Source organism: Rhynchophorus ferrugineus, unplaced genomic scaffold, assembly GCF_030347505.1.
Source record: "Rhynchophorus ferrugineus isolate W39M unplaced genomic scaffold, kcgeb_rfMv2 rfM8, whole genome shotgun sequence".
Classification (NCBI taxonomy): domain Eukaryota; kingdom Metazoa; phylum Arthropoda; class Insecta; order Coleoptera; family Curculionidae; genus Rhynchophorus; species Rhynchophorus ferrugineus.
Window position 1 is genome coordinate 29,776,707 of NW_027472587.1, and position 17,765 is coordinate 29,794,471.

A 17,765-nucleotide genomic window follows, 5' to 3' on the forward strand; every position below is an offset into this window, starting at 1 on the left:
CTGCGTTCACCGTCTTCGGTGCTCATTTCACCACGTCTAAACTTAGCATACCAATCCTTGATGGTTGATTTTCCTAGGGCAGTATCCAGATACTCGGCATCAAACCAAATTTTTGTTTCAACTGTATTTTTTCCCTTCAAAAAGCAATATTTTATCAACACAGTCAGGCCGGGAACTTTTCAATTTAACTGTTAACTTATCCACTGAAAGGCTGATGTAATAAAAGTAAAAATGTGTAAAGAAGACTATGTAAAGAAAATCTTTTTAAATTATTGAATGTATTGTGAAATTTACGACAGCAATAAAAATACACATAATGAAACATCGTTATATTTAAGTATTTATTTATTTAATAAATGCATTTATAAAGTCATATATTTCATTTACCAAAACTGTATGAATAGGAATATGAACTATGATAAGATTGGGCATTGCTACCGACATTTCCGAAATGGAACATCGTCATTTGCGGTGGCTGATATCGAATCCTTTGATATATTTGTGGTACGGATTGATCCCAGTTACATTTGAAGTAGTTACCCGCTATGGGATGGCCCAAATTATATTGCCTAGCGAAATTATTTAAGGAGAAACCTTGTCTGTTTTGGAAGGTGTTAGCCGATATCTTGGGATAAGAGAAGTTCAGCTTTTTCGTCTGTCTGTATACCATGTACGTATATCTGTGAGGGCCAGAACCCTTTTGGGGACAGGATGGGAGGTATTCAGCCAAGGTCTGTCCGAGTCTGATGTTATTTCCAGGAATGTTTCCGACTAGCCAATGATTCCAACCACCGTTCTGGACGCCTGGTGTTTTGGGTGCATCCGGATCGACCATGCACAAGGTGTAAAGAGCGTTTTTATCAGCCTCCCAGTATATGCTCGGTGGTTTCAGTGTCTGAGTGGGCGTCAGCTCCTTTCCAAGATCCACTTGTCCCCCACTTGGGAAAGCAACTTCGGCCAATTTCTCTGGACATCGGTCGACAACATCGGGGTATATTTTGTCTGTTTTCATTGTCCTGAAAACTATTAACAGAAAATTAGATTGCTTTAGTTACACATTGGTCTTATACAAGGGATAAATAAAGCGAACAAACCAAGGAGTGTCAATTGTACCAAAACGTTTGATTTTCGGATGATCATCGATCAACAATCTTTTTGTCGGTGCGTTTGGATGTATTATTGTCTTGAAACATGACAGTGTTTGGCAGCAATATGCTAGTTATAGTAATAACTTATCAGTAAGGTTATCGATATATTAATTTTTAGTGATCCAGCTAGTAATGTGAATGTGAGAACTAACTGAGTACCACGATATTGCCACCAAAATCATAACGGAACCTATTCCATGCTTGACTGGTTACGATTCTTTTGGGGTTTTATATAAAATGGAGAAATATAGAAACTTATATGGTATTATCAAGTCCCACGTTTAAGCGGAATCCCCGTTATGCGGCCAAATGTAAATGAAAAATGCAGTAGCTATATGTGTGTATCTCTCTCGTTCGTCTTCGATATTAATAATTCTAACCTAAGCAGTTAACGGCCATTTTTGGGTGATATAATTTTTGGTGTCTATTTACCACATTTTTTTCGGTATGTGTTTTTATATATATTTAATAATTATTTTAGACTATTCTGTGTATTTTAGTTTATTAGTGTAATAAAAATAAATCCTTAAGGGAATCTCTTTATGATCTCCTATGTAGGTCCAGGAAAGTTTGTAATCATTTTAAATTTTGCAGAGCGTAGATCAAAATGTGGAAAGCCATGAAGAAAGAATTACACGGAAGCAGTATTGTTAACATCCGACAAGATATGCTACATTTACATGGTGTTAATATTATCTATGTCTATCATCTGTATAAACTATTAATTCATTTTACATTTAATTATATGCATTTTAGATTTTGTTGCGATTGAAAATGAATGAATCTTTTGGAATAACATTTTGATTGTTTACTTATTTTTCCAAATGTATCTCGCTGCTTTCGAACTATAACAGTTATATTCGATTCCTAGTATCCAAGAAGGTCTTGAACATAGTTGAAATATCCACTTCAGTTTATCACGGTGCCACGGACATTTTCCGTGACTATGTTAAGGGCAACTATTTTTAGGGCAACGGTCTATCATAGTTCATTGGAATAAAGCTGCTACTTAAAAATACCGGAAGAATGGTCAGCCCATAACGCATCGTCTAGAGAACTGTACCATTAAATCGCCCATGCAAAATATCCATCGTGGAATTCACTCCATGGGAATCAAATAGTTTGCTATCATTCCATATACATAATTAGTTTATTTCTAACACATCGCCTCGTCAGTAAATATTACTCGTTTTCTCATTTTTGATGTTTGTCGGTTGATATGGTTGAACTATTTTGATTCCAGACTAATTAATATTGAGCCGTTGAAATGAGGTTTTCAATCGATCTCATCATCTATTAAGAGTGGTATTACTAATGAGATATCTAAAGTAGATGTCGGGATGATTCAGTCGCTTCTTTTTTTCTTTAAATAAAATAGTTCCTGAAGTAAATTATAAATGAAAATTAAAATATTGTAATAAAATAGTATTTGTTTTCTAAACCCTTTCGAATTTTTCGACATATATGTACTCTGATGGACTGGTCTTGTTTAGTTCAAAGAAGTAGATATTTAGAGAATATAGGTTTATATTTTGGAGGCAAAAGTGAAATACTTGAATTGACTATCTGAAGGAGTTACGTCAGCAATCAAGCAAAACAGATATGCATCCGTTCATTGTCGAACGCAGTGTTGGCGCAAGCGCCGGGTTCTAGACCAAATGTGTAACAATTTTAACTTGACTGAATAACCAACTGAATTGTAATTATCTACTACAATAAAAGAGACCAGAAGAGTGGCCAATTTACGACTTTTCTACTAGAGAACCACGCCATCAGAATGGAAAGAATGTCCATCATAAAACACACTGCGTGGGACTTAATTCCAACTTGCTGGAATTACATCAAATATTTTACGCCCATATTGTTCAATTTGAGCTAGAAAATCGATTGTCATCATTCTGTATTCCTATTACTCCATTACTCATTACTTCCTATTATAATGAGAACTGTAAAACCTCAAAAGCGCACGCTTGAGTTGTATATCTAAATTTTGTAAGCATTTTCAAGCGCACGTATTTTATTTTGGTGAGAAGGTCATAATTAAAAGAGTTTTTCATTCTCTCAATCCAAAATCGGTTGATCCAATATTCGCAACCACCACTAGGAACTTCAAGGATAAAATACAATGTATCCATTAAATATAAACAAAAAGAAAATATTGATTTCATTTTAAAGAGCATCTAGTTGCATCACTTTTCTGAATCTATACTTGATGAATGGAATTGTCTGGTATTTATTTAAGAAACGTTTGTTAGAACTGGGCCAGTCATTCATGTCAATGTCAATTTTTAATGAAAATATCTCTTCTAAATCATTTTAACAGCAAAGAATCTGGGAGACATATTGAAAAGTACTATAAAAATAACTTTGCCGTTATTGCAGTTTATTTTAAAAACATATAACGTAAAAGGGGTGAACAATTCCGGGTGTGACAAAGAAAATACGTTTTTTAAATGTAACCTCCGTCAAGAGTCACACAATCATTTCAATGGCACTCTAATATTTCCATACCACTTTTGTAGAACGATTTTTTATCTTTTGCCTCAAAATAGGCGTTAGTTTACGAACACTTAGTAGTTACTGGGAGCGAAGTCTAGCGAATATAGTGGGTGTAGGAGCAACTCGAAGTTAAATTCATATAGTTTTGCCATTGTTTTGATTGCCTTGTGACACGGTGCGTTGTTTTGATGAAATACATTATTTTATTTGCCATATGCGGTCGTTTCCTTTCTATTTCGGCCTACGAATGCTCCAATAACAGTATATAATATTTACTATTGATGGTATTACCCTCCTCTAGATAGTCGATGAATATTAGACCACGCGTATCCCAAAATACCGAGGTCATAACCTTTCCAGCCGAGTGGTGTGCTTTCGGGCACTTTGAATGAGGTTCACCAGTTGCTGTCTACTCAGATGACGATTGTTTTAATTTCAAAGTGAAGCGATGATTCCCCCATTCCATTTTTTTTACGAGTTTCATCCATTGTCACATATTGGCGAATAAATTATAGTTTGCTGCGTAAAAACGTGACCAAACACTGTTCAGAATCATAAACACGTTTTTGTTTTTGGTTAACAGTGAACATCGTGGCACCTACTTTGAACAGAGCTTTCTGATAGTCAAATGCTCATGCAATGTAAAACTCACACAACTTCACTTTTCGATCATTCAAAACGATTTTGTGGATTTTTTTGAGGGTTTCTGGTGTTATCACCTCATTTGGACGTCCAATGTGTTCTGCATCATCGGTATATCTACGACCACGCTTGAAGTCAGCAAACGAATTTTTTATTGTTTTTTTCTAATGAAGCGGAGTCCTTATAAAACTTTTCAAGCCATTGATTTGCTTGAACGGTATTTTTTCCATCAAAAAGCAGTGTAAAAGTAAAAGACATTTGAAAATAATAAAAATAGTGCCACTCTTAGCACAATATCTTAGAAACTTGCACAATACTTGCAGAAATATATAATTACATACACATATTTTTGGGCAAGTATTGAATAACTTACTTCTATCTCTGGTTCTGGCACCTGGACTGACACAGTGCCTAGAAGGCCAGTCGCAGACCAACTTGATCGGGTGGAAATTAAAGCCGGGATTGCAACTGAGCTCGATGGGCCCTCTCTTCGAGCAGGCGTAGAATCTACTGCAGTCCGTTGGATGTGGAAACCGGCCTTGTTTATACTTCATGATACATTCACGTAAATTATAAGCTGGAAAATATTTTTGCATTAAAATTCGGCGTGTACCAACGGTAGGATTTCTGAAACAAATTACTTGGAGGTGGAGGAGGTGCTGTCGGTTTGGGTCGATTGCATCCGTAAGATTCCGGATCGAACAGCAATCCTTTGGAGCACGTCATCAGTCGTGGCACGGTCTTCGTGCACATGTAGAATTTGGTGGGGTCGGATGGATGAGCGAATATGCCGAACTTGTGTTTCGATATGCATTGTTTGAATGTTAGTCCACCTAAAATGCGAGGAACATATTTTACGTCGTTTTACTTCTGATTCTTTATTCAAGTGATTGTGGTTCAAAAGGCAATATGTTTGTTGATATGGACGATAAAACGTTCACTTTTTTTAAAGGGAATTGGGGGCACGTTTAAAGCTTTTAGAGAGGAAGAGCATTTAGGCCTATAATGTTTGTACACTATTCTCTACAAATAAGCGAATTCCAATAAAACGAAATACGCCCAAATCAAGAAAGCAGGAATAATCATCCGATCAGTGATACAAAATATATAAACAATTATTTTAGGTTCTATTTTCATTGGCTACAACTCTTAGGCCAAGCCCAAAATGGGACGCAGCTTGGTGAAGTGACGCGGCGTGCGTTGCCGCGAGATTTTGTGGATTTAACGAATAGTATATTACATCACAAGAGCCGAAGATTGAATTTTCGGCCCTTCTCGGCTTCGTCTCGGGAATCATGACGAGCAGGACCGAGATTTCAACTTTTGGCCCGTGTGGTGTATACGATTTTTTTTCACGGCCGGTCAAAAGTACGTTATTAACAAAATTCACAACAACATTGATGATCATTTTTAAGTTAGAGGTAGCAACAATGACAGTGATAAGCAATTTGTTGTAGCGACAGAATAAATACCCTAGTTACGACTATAAATACGCATAAGTTATAGAGGGCGCGGGTGTACTTCTCACAGGGAGTAAATGTTTAACTTTCTTCCCTGTTTGGGACGAAAGTACGTACTTTCGACCGAGGTATGAAAAAAAATAGTTGCCGCTCAATATTCCTTCGCAGTGTGCCGTGACGCAATTTTGATTAATGTGATCCTGCGTAACGCAGTGTCCTTGTCGCAGTTTTTCTCCTAAAGTCACGGTGATTGTTTAAACTTGGGAATAATTAATCGAATCTGTGTGAATTCGACAAGCTTTATACGATATAAGTCTTGAAGACTACATAAAGACTACATTTTTTAATTAAACTAAATTCTCCGCGAGTCTTTATTCCTTTTAACGACAAACTTCTCACTTACCTTTTACTAGCCATCTAGGATAAAGTACATTGGAAAAATATTACTATTTTAGATTTGAATTTGTATTCCGAATCAGATTCAGAAGTAAATTCCAGTTTAGTTGTTATTAGGGCAGTATTAGTTGCCTTTGTAACAAGTCTACTACTTTATACAGTCCCACTGCGAAACGAGAACTGCATTCGTATTTGCGCGGTTTCGGCGTCTAGTAGTTTTATCCCGTGTACACTCGCCGAGGATACATTAATCCCCAACACCTCAGGATTTGGCATATGCGCACTCTCCTGCGTAGACTATATCATAGAAAACAATAAACCATATGAAACTATATTGTCTTCCTTTTCTAACGACTGTCCGTTCTTTTTGATTCGATCGGTACGGTCGATCAGATATTTTCTATGGATCAGATCAAAACAACAAACAAATTTAGAATATTTAGATTTTGTATTATATTAATAATTCTATACTAATAATAATTAAATTGTTGTGTTATTCTTGGTAGTCTAACATACATTGGTTTTAAAATATGAAATATATAGAACACGGGTAAGTGCAGAATGCATGGTTACATTTTTAAAAGTTATAAAATCCATACAGCATCAATATTATTTATAGTGGAAATTTTAGCTGCTACATTTATAACACATAATTTTCAACGACCTGGAGTAGGTATCAACATATGCCAAAATTTAATGATAACAAGAACAGAGAAGAAAATAACTCTTGTGTTGGAAATAGTCAAGTTATTAATGAGGTTTGTCCATCAAGAATAGTAGTAAAAACTGTAGTAACTGGAAATAATTAAAAATTTATTTTAAACATAATATATTTTAGTAATGATTTAAATTTTGTTTTATAGCAAGGATGTAGCTAGAATTTGTTGAGATTAAAAGTCGAAGAATGTGATATTCAGAGAATCCGAGAATAAATTAGACAGCATTTTGTTAAGGTATAAAACAGCGTACCTGTGTAAACAGTGTGTTTAAAGTATCACTAAATTTGCTAACAAAAGTAGACCTGAATCAAATAACCAAAATATAAAACTATCAACGACACCCTAGTGATCTAACGACAAGAGAAATACAATGCATTATTATATAAGAGTATAGGTAAATAAATTATTGTGTTGTGAATATAATGATGAATTGACTGAGATGTCTTTCAGCTTGAAAGGACGATCATCCATTCGTTTTACACTAGTAAATGAACAATATGTTAATCAAAAGCTCGAGGTAATCAATTTTTTAATAGGGTTTGTGGATTAGCAATAGTAGCGATAATATTTGGAGATATTTTGGAACATTTTACTGCTTTCATATATAGTGGTGGCTTTTTCGTTTCATTTTAACTATATTGGCTGTGTTTAGTCTAAAGATTTTGGTCTTTTTTAGGGTAATGTTTATTTATATGGTTCTTGGAGTTCTTGTTAATTGTTCAAATATGGTGTTTTCATAGAAATAGAAAGGCATATAGAAATTATGTTCATTATTTCATTTTATTTAATAATTTTTTAAATAAAATGTGTTTTTCAATTTCTATCGCAGAATAAGTACTTGTAATTTTGAAACCCTAACAAATTTGATAAAAACAAATATCTTACTAAAAGTTGAACTACTACTTGTTGAAAAGAAAGAAAACAGACAAGAAAAGAAAACTCAAATAGTGTAAAAACTTTAAGTGAAAAACATAAGGAAGAATGTTTATAATTTTCCGAAAAACATATTTTGTGAAAAAAGCAACGTTATGTGATATATTCGGACTATTTATGTAGCCTGGATGGTTGTAAGTATTACTATCACAATTCAAGAAAATATCAGATGAAGTCGCAGATGTTGAGTGAAGACGGTGTTATATGTTGGTATGCTATAGGTTTTGAAGGAAAGACAGATATAGAATTAATTTCTGAGATAATGAATAGTACGAGGTATATTAATTTGATCCGTGCTTATTTAGATGAATATAGACAACACAAATTGCTAGTTTTGCCATGTTTGCTAGCTTCAAGAAGAAGCAATGAGAGAGAAACTCCACAAATTTCACAGAATATTCTTCAAAATACTCTCTTATTTCCAATATTTTAATAAATACTAAGGTACCTGGAACCGAGGGCTCTGTAGCTGGTTTCTTGATGAGATCTGGTGCAGGACTTGTGTCTTCCTTGAAACGACTCTCGAAGGTAATTGGTGGTTGCTCCTTTTTCGGTACAGCTTCATTACTTGAAGTTGGTTTTTTAGGTTCTTCGTGTTCCTTCTTACAGTTTGGTTCCTTTATCGGGTCACATTTTTGCTCTGTTTTTAAAAGATTAAAGCAGATTATAATGGTGCAAAGTGATTTTCATTAAACTTACCAGTTGCCTTTACGTCATCAACCGGAGTTTTCTCGGTTGGTTTTTCTGCACCAACCAATTCTGGTAATTTAGGCTCCATTTCATCAAGTTTTGATTCCTCACTGGCTGTGGTAGAAGCAGACGGCTCCGGAGTAAAATCTTGAGAATCTGTTGGTTTTGAAGTATCACTAGGAATAGTTGATTCAGAAGGTTTTAAAGTTGTCTCTTGTGGTTTTGATGGTATTGATTTCTCACTTGGTATTGTGGAATCAGATGGCTTTGGTGTTGATTTTTGAGATTCTGACGATTCCGATTTGTCATCTGGTGTTGTGGAGTCAGATGGTTTTGGCGGAGATTGTTGTGGTTCGGTAGATTTTGAAGTGTGACTGGGAGTAGTTGGCTCAGAATCTTTTGGAGTTGTTTCTTGTGGTTCTGATTTGTCGCCTGGTGTTGAGGAATCAGATGCTTTAGGTGTGGATTTTGAGGTTTCACTGAGAATTGATGGTGCGGAGCCTTTCTGAGTTGTCTCTTGTGGCTCTGATGGTTCTGGCTCATCAGCTGGTGTTGTAGAGTCGGATAGTTTTGGTGTAGATTTTTGAGGTTCTGTAGACTTTGAAGCATCACTGGGAGTAGTTGGCTCAGTAGCTTTTGGAGTTGTTTCTCGTGGTTGTGGTGGTTTTGACTTATCAGCTGGTGTTGAAGAGTCAGATAGTTTTGGCCTAGATTTTTGAGGTTCTGTAGACTTTGAAGCATCACTGGGAGTAGTTGGCTCAGTAGCTTTTGGAGTTGTTTCTCGTGGTTGTGGTGGTTTTGACTTATCAGCTGGTATTGAAGAGTCAGATAGTTTTGGCCTAGATTTTTGAGGTTCTGTAGACTTTGAAGCGTCACTGGGAGTAGTTGGCTCAGAAGCTCTTGGAGTTGTTTCTTGTGGTTGTGATGGTTCCGACTTATCAGCTGGTGTTGTAGCTTCAGATGGTTTTGGCGTAGATTTTTGAGGTTCTGTAGACTTTGAAGCGTCACTGGGAGTAGTTGGTTCAGTAGCTTTTGGAGTTGTTTCTTGTGGTTGTGATGGTTCTGACTTATCAGCTGGTGTTGTAGAGTCAGATGGTTTTGGCGTAGATTTTAGAGGTTCTGTAGACTTTGAAGCGTCACTGGGAGTAGTTGGCTCAGAAGCTTTTGGAGTTGTTTCTTGTGGTTGTGATGGTTCTGACTTATCAGCTGGTGTTGTAGAGTCAGATGGTTTTGGCGTAGATTTTTGAGGTTCTGTAGACTTTGAAGCGTCACTGGGAGTAGTTGGCTCAGAAGCTTTTGGAGTTGTTTCTTGTGGTTGTGATGTTTCAGACTTATCAGCTGGAGTTGTAGCTTCAGATGGTTTTGGCGTAGATTTTTGAGGTTCTGTAGACTTTGAAGCGTCACTGGGAGTAGTTGGCTTAGAAGCTTTTGGAGTTGTTTCTTGTGGTTGTGATGGTTCTGACTTATCAGCTGGTGTTGTAGAGTCAGATGGATTTGGCATAGATTTTTGAGGTTCTGTAGACTTTGAAGCGTCACTGGGAGTAGTTGGCTCAGAAGCTTTTGGAGTTGTTTCTTGTGGTTGTGATGGTTCTGACTTATCAGCTGGTGTTGTAGAGTCAGATGGATTTGGCGTAGATTTTTGAGGTTCTGTAGACTTTGAAGCGTCACTGGGAGTAGTTGGCTCAGAAGCTTTTGGAGTTGTTTCTTGTGGTTGGGATGGATGTGACTTATCAGCTGGTGTTGTAGATTCAGATGGTTTTGGTGTAGTTTGTTGAGGTTCTGTAGTCTTTGAAGCGTCACTGGGTGTAGTTGGCTCAGAAGCTTTTGGAGTTGTCTCTTGTGGTTCTGATGATTTTGACTTATCAGCTGGTGTTGTAGAGTCAGATGGTTTTTGTGTAGATTGTTGAGGTTCCGAAGACTTTGAAGCGTCACTGGGAGTAGTTGGCTCAGAAACTTTTGGAGTTGTTTCTTGTGGTTCTGATGGTTCCGACTTATCAGCTGGTGTTGTAGCTTCAGATGGTTTTGGCGTAGATTTTTGAGGTTCTGTAGACTTTGAAGCGTCACTGGGAGTAGTTGGCTCAGAAGCTTTTGGAGTTGTTTCTTGTGGTTGGGATGGTTGTGACTTATCAGCTGGTGTTGTAGAGTCAGATGGCTTTGGTGTAGTTTGTTGAGGTTCTGTAGACTTTGAAGCGTCACTGGGAGTAGTTGGCTCAGAAGCTTTTGGAGTTGTTTCTTGTGGTTGTGATGGTTCTGACTTATCAGCTGGTGTTGTAGAGTCAGATGGCTTTGGCGTAGATTTTTGAGGTTCTGTAGACTTTGAAGCGTCACTGGGAGTAGTTGGCTCAGAAGCTTTTGGAGTTGTTTCTTGTGGTTGGGATGGTTGTGACTTATCAGCTGGTGTTGTAGAGTCAGATGGTTTTGGTGTAGATTTTTGAGGTTCTGTAGACTTTGAAGCGTCACTGGGAGTAGTTGGCTCAGAAGCTTTTGGAGTTGTTTCTTGTGGTTGTGATGGTTCTGACTTATCAACTGGTGTTGTAGATTCAGATGGTTTTGGTGTAGTTTGTTGAGGTTCTGTAGTCTTTGAAGCGTCACTGGGTGTAGTTGGCTCAGAAGCTTTTGGAGTTGTCTCTTGTGGTTCTGATGATTCTGACTTATCAGCTGGTGTTGTAGAGTAAGATGGTTTTTGTGTAGATTGTTGAGGTTCCGAAGACTTTGAAGCGTCACTGGGAGTAGTTGGCTCAGAAACTTTTGGAGTTGTTTCTTGTGGTTGTGATGGTTTTGACTTATCAGCTGGTGTTGTAAAATCAGATGGTTTTGGCGTAGATTGTTGAAGTTCTGTAGATTTTGAAGTGTCACTGGGAGTAGCAGGTTGAGAAGTTTTTGGAGTTGTTTCTTGCGGTTCCGAAGGCTTTGATTTCTCACTTGGTGTTGTGGAATCAGATGGTTTCGGTGTAGATTTTTGAGGTTCTGTAGGCTTGGAAGAGTCACTAGGAGTAGTTGATTCAGCAACTTGTGGAGTTTTCTCTTGTAGCTTGGATGATTTTGATTTATCACCCGGTGTTGTTGGTTCCGATGGTTTTGGCGTAGATTGTTCGGGTTCTGCAGGCTTTGATGCGTCACTGGGAGTAGTTGGTTCAGGAGATTTTGTTTTTTCCTGTGACTCTGGCAGATTTGGTGAAGTTTCTGTAAGATTTTAATAAGATTAGTGTATTTATGATATTTTATGGTATCGTTAGTGTAAGCTATACTTACTGTCAGTAGTAGGAGTTGGTGTTGTTCCTTTAGGAGCAGGTGTAGTTGTCTTCATGCATCCGGCGTCAGCAGGCCAATCACAAACTGATTCAGCTGCATTGAAATGAAGACCAGCGGGACAGTCAATAGGGTCGGTGGTAGCGCATGAAAGGAATTTCGTGCAGTCGGATGGATGTGCATAAATACCGTATTCATATTTATCAAAGCACTCATCTAAGGTTAGTTCTGAAACAAAATTTGGAAACAATGATAAAATATGAAGGTCCTTAAAATTGTTTGACTGCCACTTGTTACTCAATAAAAGATCAAAAGCTGATAATAAGTACGAGGGTAGTTTGATAAATTGGTTAGTTTGGATTTCTCGCTCAGTAACTTCAAAATCATCATTAATACCCTTAATCACCTTAGATTACTGTGATATTTTGAGCAAGCTGTAACATTACCAGGCGTATCGAAAAGCTATTGCCGGTTATTTCGGGAAATAAACTTCATAATTTTCAAAAAAAGAGTAAATTATTTATTCAAGGTATTGGCCATTTGATTCTATTTATCATGCTTTCATTCAGGCTATTTATGGATGCCATCCTAAAACAAACATTTGTCCTTTAAGCAAAACCATCCATCTAGCCATTTTCTAACTTCTTCGAAATTGGCGAAGTGCTGCTCTACAAGCATATGTCCTATTGATGTGAAAACTTGATAGTTGGACGGGGCAAGGTTTGGAAAGTACGGCGGATCCGATAATAAGTCCCATCCTAGTGCTTTCAACGCTCCCTTGACCGGTTTTTCTATATGAGATGGTGCGTTATTAGGCTGTAATATCACTTAACCTTGTATTGGCACCCATCCTGGACGTTTTTTGCACAGCGCATTGGTTTAAATTGATCATACGTTATGGGTACCTATTACGATTAATTATATCACCAGATATTAAGAGTTTATAATGTGCCACGCCACTCTGCTCCCACCATAATAGAGCATTGTCTTGCTACCAAAATGATTTGGCCTTAGGGATTTGCAAATAAATCCACTTTTTATCATACGTCACTATTTGAAGCACAAAGAGCAGCCTATGATACCGTTGAACCAGCATTTCACAGCCGATTTTTCGATTTTATTTGCTTGTCATTCAATTGATGTGGCACCCACATTCCCATCATCTTGTTTTCTCCGCTTGTTTCTCCTGATTAGCAGTTATATCTAGGGAGAGAAATACCCATCCAATTATTATTTTCTAAACTCGATACTCCTTGGCTTACTACTTGGCGATACTTGTCCCATTTCTATAATGTGATTGTTTATTTCAGTTTGTTTACGAAGCCATTTTTGTGTGTCTGACATAAAATACAATTAGCAGTTATGTGACTTACATATAATCACTATTATAATGTTGAATTGATTATAATGATATAAAAAATCAGACGTAGTTATTCTTGCAAGAAACAACCCATGTTAGCTGGATTGAGGATGTGACGGTGACCTAATATTGATTTTACCTGATACGTATACAATTATTTATATAAAGCATTTGTTTTCCTATATATATATGTATATTGTGTTTTACAGGAATACAACAGAAGAAATAATGAAAATATTACACACAGTTTAAACACAAAATGTGTCCAAAATGGGGTGATGACAAAATGATATTGAATATTATACAAACTACATGGAAAGATTTTGTTACCCTTTAAAATGTTGTTTCTAAAGTGCCATCAATTAAAAACCTAATTATTTTGGAGGGCTTCATTTACTTGACACAAATGTATATTGGTCAAGATATTTATAATTATTATTTTGGCTTAAGGCTTCTTAACCGATATAACCTTTTCAACAAGGATGTTAATAAAATACATTAATACAAAATAATATAATACAATTTGTTGATCAACAAAATGAGCTTAATTTTTTAGACAAGATATTGTCATGCTTGTTTTATTATATTGTTAATAATATATGCTTAAGCTGTCTTTTTAACATCTCGATTTTACCATAATAAAGGCACGGCAATAATTTTGATATATATCATACATTTTAATTTTTTGTTGCTAAGTATTGCTCTTTAATATGTTTTCTCCATTCTGACCTATATTGATAGAACTATTTTAATGATCTGTCACATAATTTTCACAATAATATTGTAGTAATAATTATATCTTGTCTTAATACATATTTATGCTGAACAATTAAGTAAAATATTAAGAGACACAGACTTTCAGCTGTGCTCTTTCAACTCTGCTTTCACTATTAGTGAACAAAAAGATAGAAATGTTAATACATCTTATTTGAATTGATAGTACTAAAGAAATACGAAATAGAGAAAAAGAGCTATAGACAGTTTTGATTATATTTGCCAAGAGATATGTTATGCTTTCAATTGGATTGCAGCCATTTTTATATCCCCATTTGATTATTATTTATTTATATATTTATATTTCAGTATAATATTTGTATAGTATAATATTTGTATTTATATGGAATTTCATATTAATAAATGGTTTTGAAAAATTACATTTTGGTTTTATTTGAAACACACTATATATTATTATATGGTTGTCATAAATGAAACTGACATAAATCAAAATTGACATAAATAAACACTTAAATTCACCTAATATGTAATATATCAACTATAAAAATGATAATTAACAATAATAACTTTAATTGAAAATAGACAAGTGGATAAATCAACAAGATCCCAAATAAAATAGTGCGTTTATAAAGCAAAACAATGTATCTGACAAACGTGGGCTCTTTGATTATTAAGCATAAAATTGACACATTTATTAGTTTATTCATATTACAGGATAGACTACTCTCTGGATAATGGATCTGAATAAGCATGACAAAACTTCCGGAACATATTTTTAATGACATTTTAGAGTATTGTACGAGGTATATTGCATACAAATATATATCATGTGACTTAAAATTGAAGACAGGCATTATTGGTGGAGCAGAAATGTCTTTTGTTAATACAACATAAATGCAAGTCTTTTGACGGTACTTTATCTTTATTTGTTGTGTGATTTTAGATTAAATATAACATATAGTACATTTATTTGTCCATATGCTTGTTTTTGGTCTTTTCTTTAATAGGCAGGGTTTCTTTAATAAAAGTAGTCTATTCTACATAAGCAAATAAAAGCGTAAATGGATACAAAGGAGCATACATTTTTAAAAAATCGGTGGTTTAGGCAATTAACTATTGGTTACTTTTAATTTCAATTCCAATTCAGTGATTATTTTGTTCAAGGATTGTTGATGTTGATTGAATATTCTTACAAAAATACATACCATAGTGATCATAGAATGTTGGGACTAAAATAGTATCCAAATTGTTCATGCATTTTTCCAAATATATGTTATTCTTTCCAAAGTAAGTTATATCTTGGATATGCTAACATTTTCGGTGGAGTTTGAAAAAGTTGTTCAAGTTGTTACATAGATTCATTTATTAGAAATTAAGTTTAATATCAACTATTAATGTTGAAGCATATGTTTTTTTTTCATAAAATTCAGCACGAAATAAATATAAAAGGTCCATTGAAAAGTCCCCGGCCTGACAAATAGATGGCGCTACTAGAATTAAATTCATATGTTTTTAGTTATCCATAAATCTCAAAAGATGCGTGTATAAAATTGACGGCTGTGAGATCATTAGTTTGTGAATTATAGCATTTTGAGTGAAGCAACTTTTGTTATTGTGAACAAAACTGGATGAAAAGGAATTTCGATGTGTTGATAAAATATTGATTTTTGAAGGGAAAAAATAGAGTTGAAGCAAAAACTTGGCTTGATGCAGAGTTTCCGGACACTGCCCCAGGAAAATCAGCTATCAAGGATTGGTATACTAAGTTTAGACATGGTGAAATGAGTACCGAAAACGGTGAACTCAGTGGACGCCCAAAAGGGGTTGTTACCGACGAAAACATTTTAAAAATCCACAAAATGATTTTGAATGGCCGTAAATTCAAATTGAATGAAATAGCAGACACTCTAAAGATATAAACTGAACGTGTACATCATATAATTCACGAATATTTGGGCATGAGAAAGCTATATGCAAAGTGTGTGCCGTGCGAGCTCACTTTTGACCAAAAACAACGACGATTTGATGATTCGGAGCAGTGTTTGAAGATGATCAAACGTAATAAACCCGAGTTTTTGCATCGATATGTGACAACGGATGTCGAATGAAGAAAGAAGGCTCCACCATTTCACTTCAAAGTCCAATCGACAGTCATCCGAGTTGACTGCACACGATGAACCTGCTCCAAAGCGTGGGAAAACGCAACAGTCGTCTGGCAAGTTTATGGCGTCTGTATTTTGGGATGCGCATGGCACAGTTGTCATTGACTACCTTGAAAAAGGAAGGACCATCAATAACGACTATTACATAGCGTTATTGGGCCGTTTTAAGGACGAAATGGCCAAAAACGGCCGCATTTGAAGAAATAAAATGCTGCGTCACCAAGACAATGCACCGTGTTACAAGTCAGTAAAAACGATTGCAAAAATCCATGAATTGGGCTTCGAACTGCTTCTTCATCAACCGTATTCTCCAAATCTGGCCCCCAGCGACTATTTTCTGTTCTTAGATCTCAAAAGAATGCTCGATGGGAAGAAATGTTCGTCGAAAGAAGAGGTGATCGCCGAAACTAAGGCCTATTTTGAAGCAAAGGACAAATCGTCCTACAAGAATGGTATCGAAGAGATCAAGGGTCGCTATAATCGGTGTATCACTCCTGAAGGGAATTATGTTGAATAAAAAAACTAATTTTGACAAAAAAAATATTTTACTATGGTAGGTCGAGTACTTTTCATTTGATCTGTTAAGATGTAATTAATAAAAAGGTTATTTTATGTATTATATTCTTTTATCAAATATAATTTTTCATTTTAAGCCCTGGGTTTAAAATTAGCAATTATTGTAGATATAGTAAATGAACGATTAGAATCAACAATCTTAAGAAGCTTATTATATTATAATAATTTACCGATCATTACTTACGTTCAGGTTCGTCATCGCAATAACCGATCTGACTCAAGGCCAGCAGAGCAAGAAGGACGAGCAATCCCATCGAAGAACACAACGTTATGCAACTCTTCCTGCGACTTTTCGGACGATCCATCAACTTGACTCTGTTCACACCAATTTCAATATATACAGCAGCTAATAAAAACCCGAAACACTGCGCTCGATTTTGCAACAACGAATTAGTATCAGAAAGATATGCACGGTTTGTTTTCTATGATTTATACACAACTTCCGATGGGTTATCGTTGTAATGCCGCCCACTAGCTCACCGGTCTGACTGGTGCAGAGAACGGCCGTTGAATGATTTTAAATAAACGTTTGTCTCGTTATTTTTTGGTGAATCTTGAGTTGATTTTGATTGACGTAACAATGGTTGATTAATCCGCGTACGTGTAACGATGAGGAACTATATCAAAGACGCCGGACCTTGCCGTTATTAATTATAAACACATTTTTTCTAATGAGCTGGAAGCGGATCTCGTATATACTATGCATATGTATTGGGTTTAGAAAGATGTACTGCGGTTTTTAACAGGAACTTTACATATTTTTTTTTGTTTTTAAATTGATTTTATTGAATTAAGTCTTATTGTGATCGATGACCTTTTAACGTTTTTCCGTAGGGTCATCAGTTTGTGACTCAGTGGGGTATTTGGTAGACTACAGGGTGAATGAACAAGATATGGTTTATGATCGGATAATATATTGATTTAATAGCACGTGCGGCTATTATTTCAGTTTAGTTTGGTTGAGTATGTCTCCTTTATTGTTTTAAAGGTCAATATTTCTTTGAGAAGGGGTAAATTTAGTTTCTCATATTTTAGGACAATTGATTGAAATTGAAAGTTGAAAAACTTTTCTCGAAATAAATGAAATCTTCTATCAGTCGAAAGTTACATTCACACTAAATATCTTGAAAACAATAGAAACAAAAGTTTTTGACTGAGGTACTGAAAACATAAAAGATAATGAAAGAAATTAAAAA

At 35.6% G+C, this 17,765-nt stretch overlaps 1 protein-coding gene across 2 annotated transcripts; it reads right to left on the reverse strand.

Annotated features, from left to right (window-relative positions):
- Positions 1–327: 327 nt before the first annotated feature.
- On the reverse strand, positions 328–17,082 carry LOC143200668 (uncharacterized). 2 transcript variants are annotated; one of them, XM_076411219.1, is made up of 7 exons: positions 16,754–17,082; positions 11,740–11,964; positions 8,497–11,649; positions 8,246–8,437; positions 4,931–5,122; positions 4,663–4,866; positions 328–1,023 (listed from the first exon to the last, which is right to left on the reverse strand). In XM_076411219.1, exons 1-7 carry the CDS (start codon positions 16,872–16,874, stop codon positions 380–382), a joined length of 4,731 nt encoding a protein of 1,576 aa, XP_076267334.1. In that variant the 5' UTR covers positions 16,875–17,082; the 3' UTR covers positions 328–379. The 2 variants fall into 2 exon arrangements, with proteins under 2 accessions (XP_076267334.1, XP_076267333.1); XM_076411218.1 differs by having other exon boundaries at positions 8,497–11,670.
- Positions 17,083–17,765: the final 683 nt, after the last annotated feature.

Bases quoted from the DNA above. Each gene is read 5' to 3' on its own strand.
- LOC143200668 (XM_076411218.1), bottom strand. From the start codon at position 16,874: ATGGATCGTCCGAAAAGTCGCAGGAAGAGTTGCATAACGTTGTGTTCT. The intron at 11,965-16,753 runs GTAAGTAATGAT...ATTTTGTTTCAG, and splicing joins TTGCGATGACGAACCTGAAC to AACTAACCTTAGATGAGTGC. The intron at 11,671-11,739 runs GTAAGTATAGCT...AAAATCTTACAG, and splicing joins ACCAACTCCTACTACTGACA to AAACTTCACCAAATCTGCCA.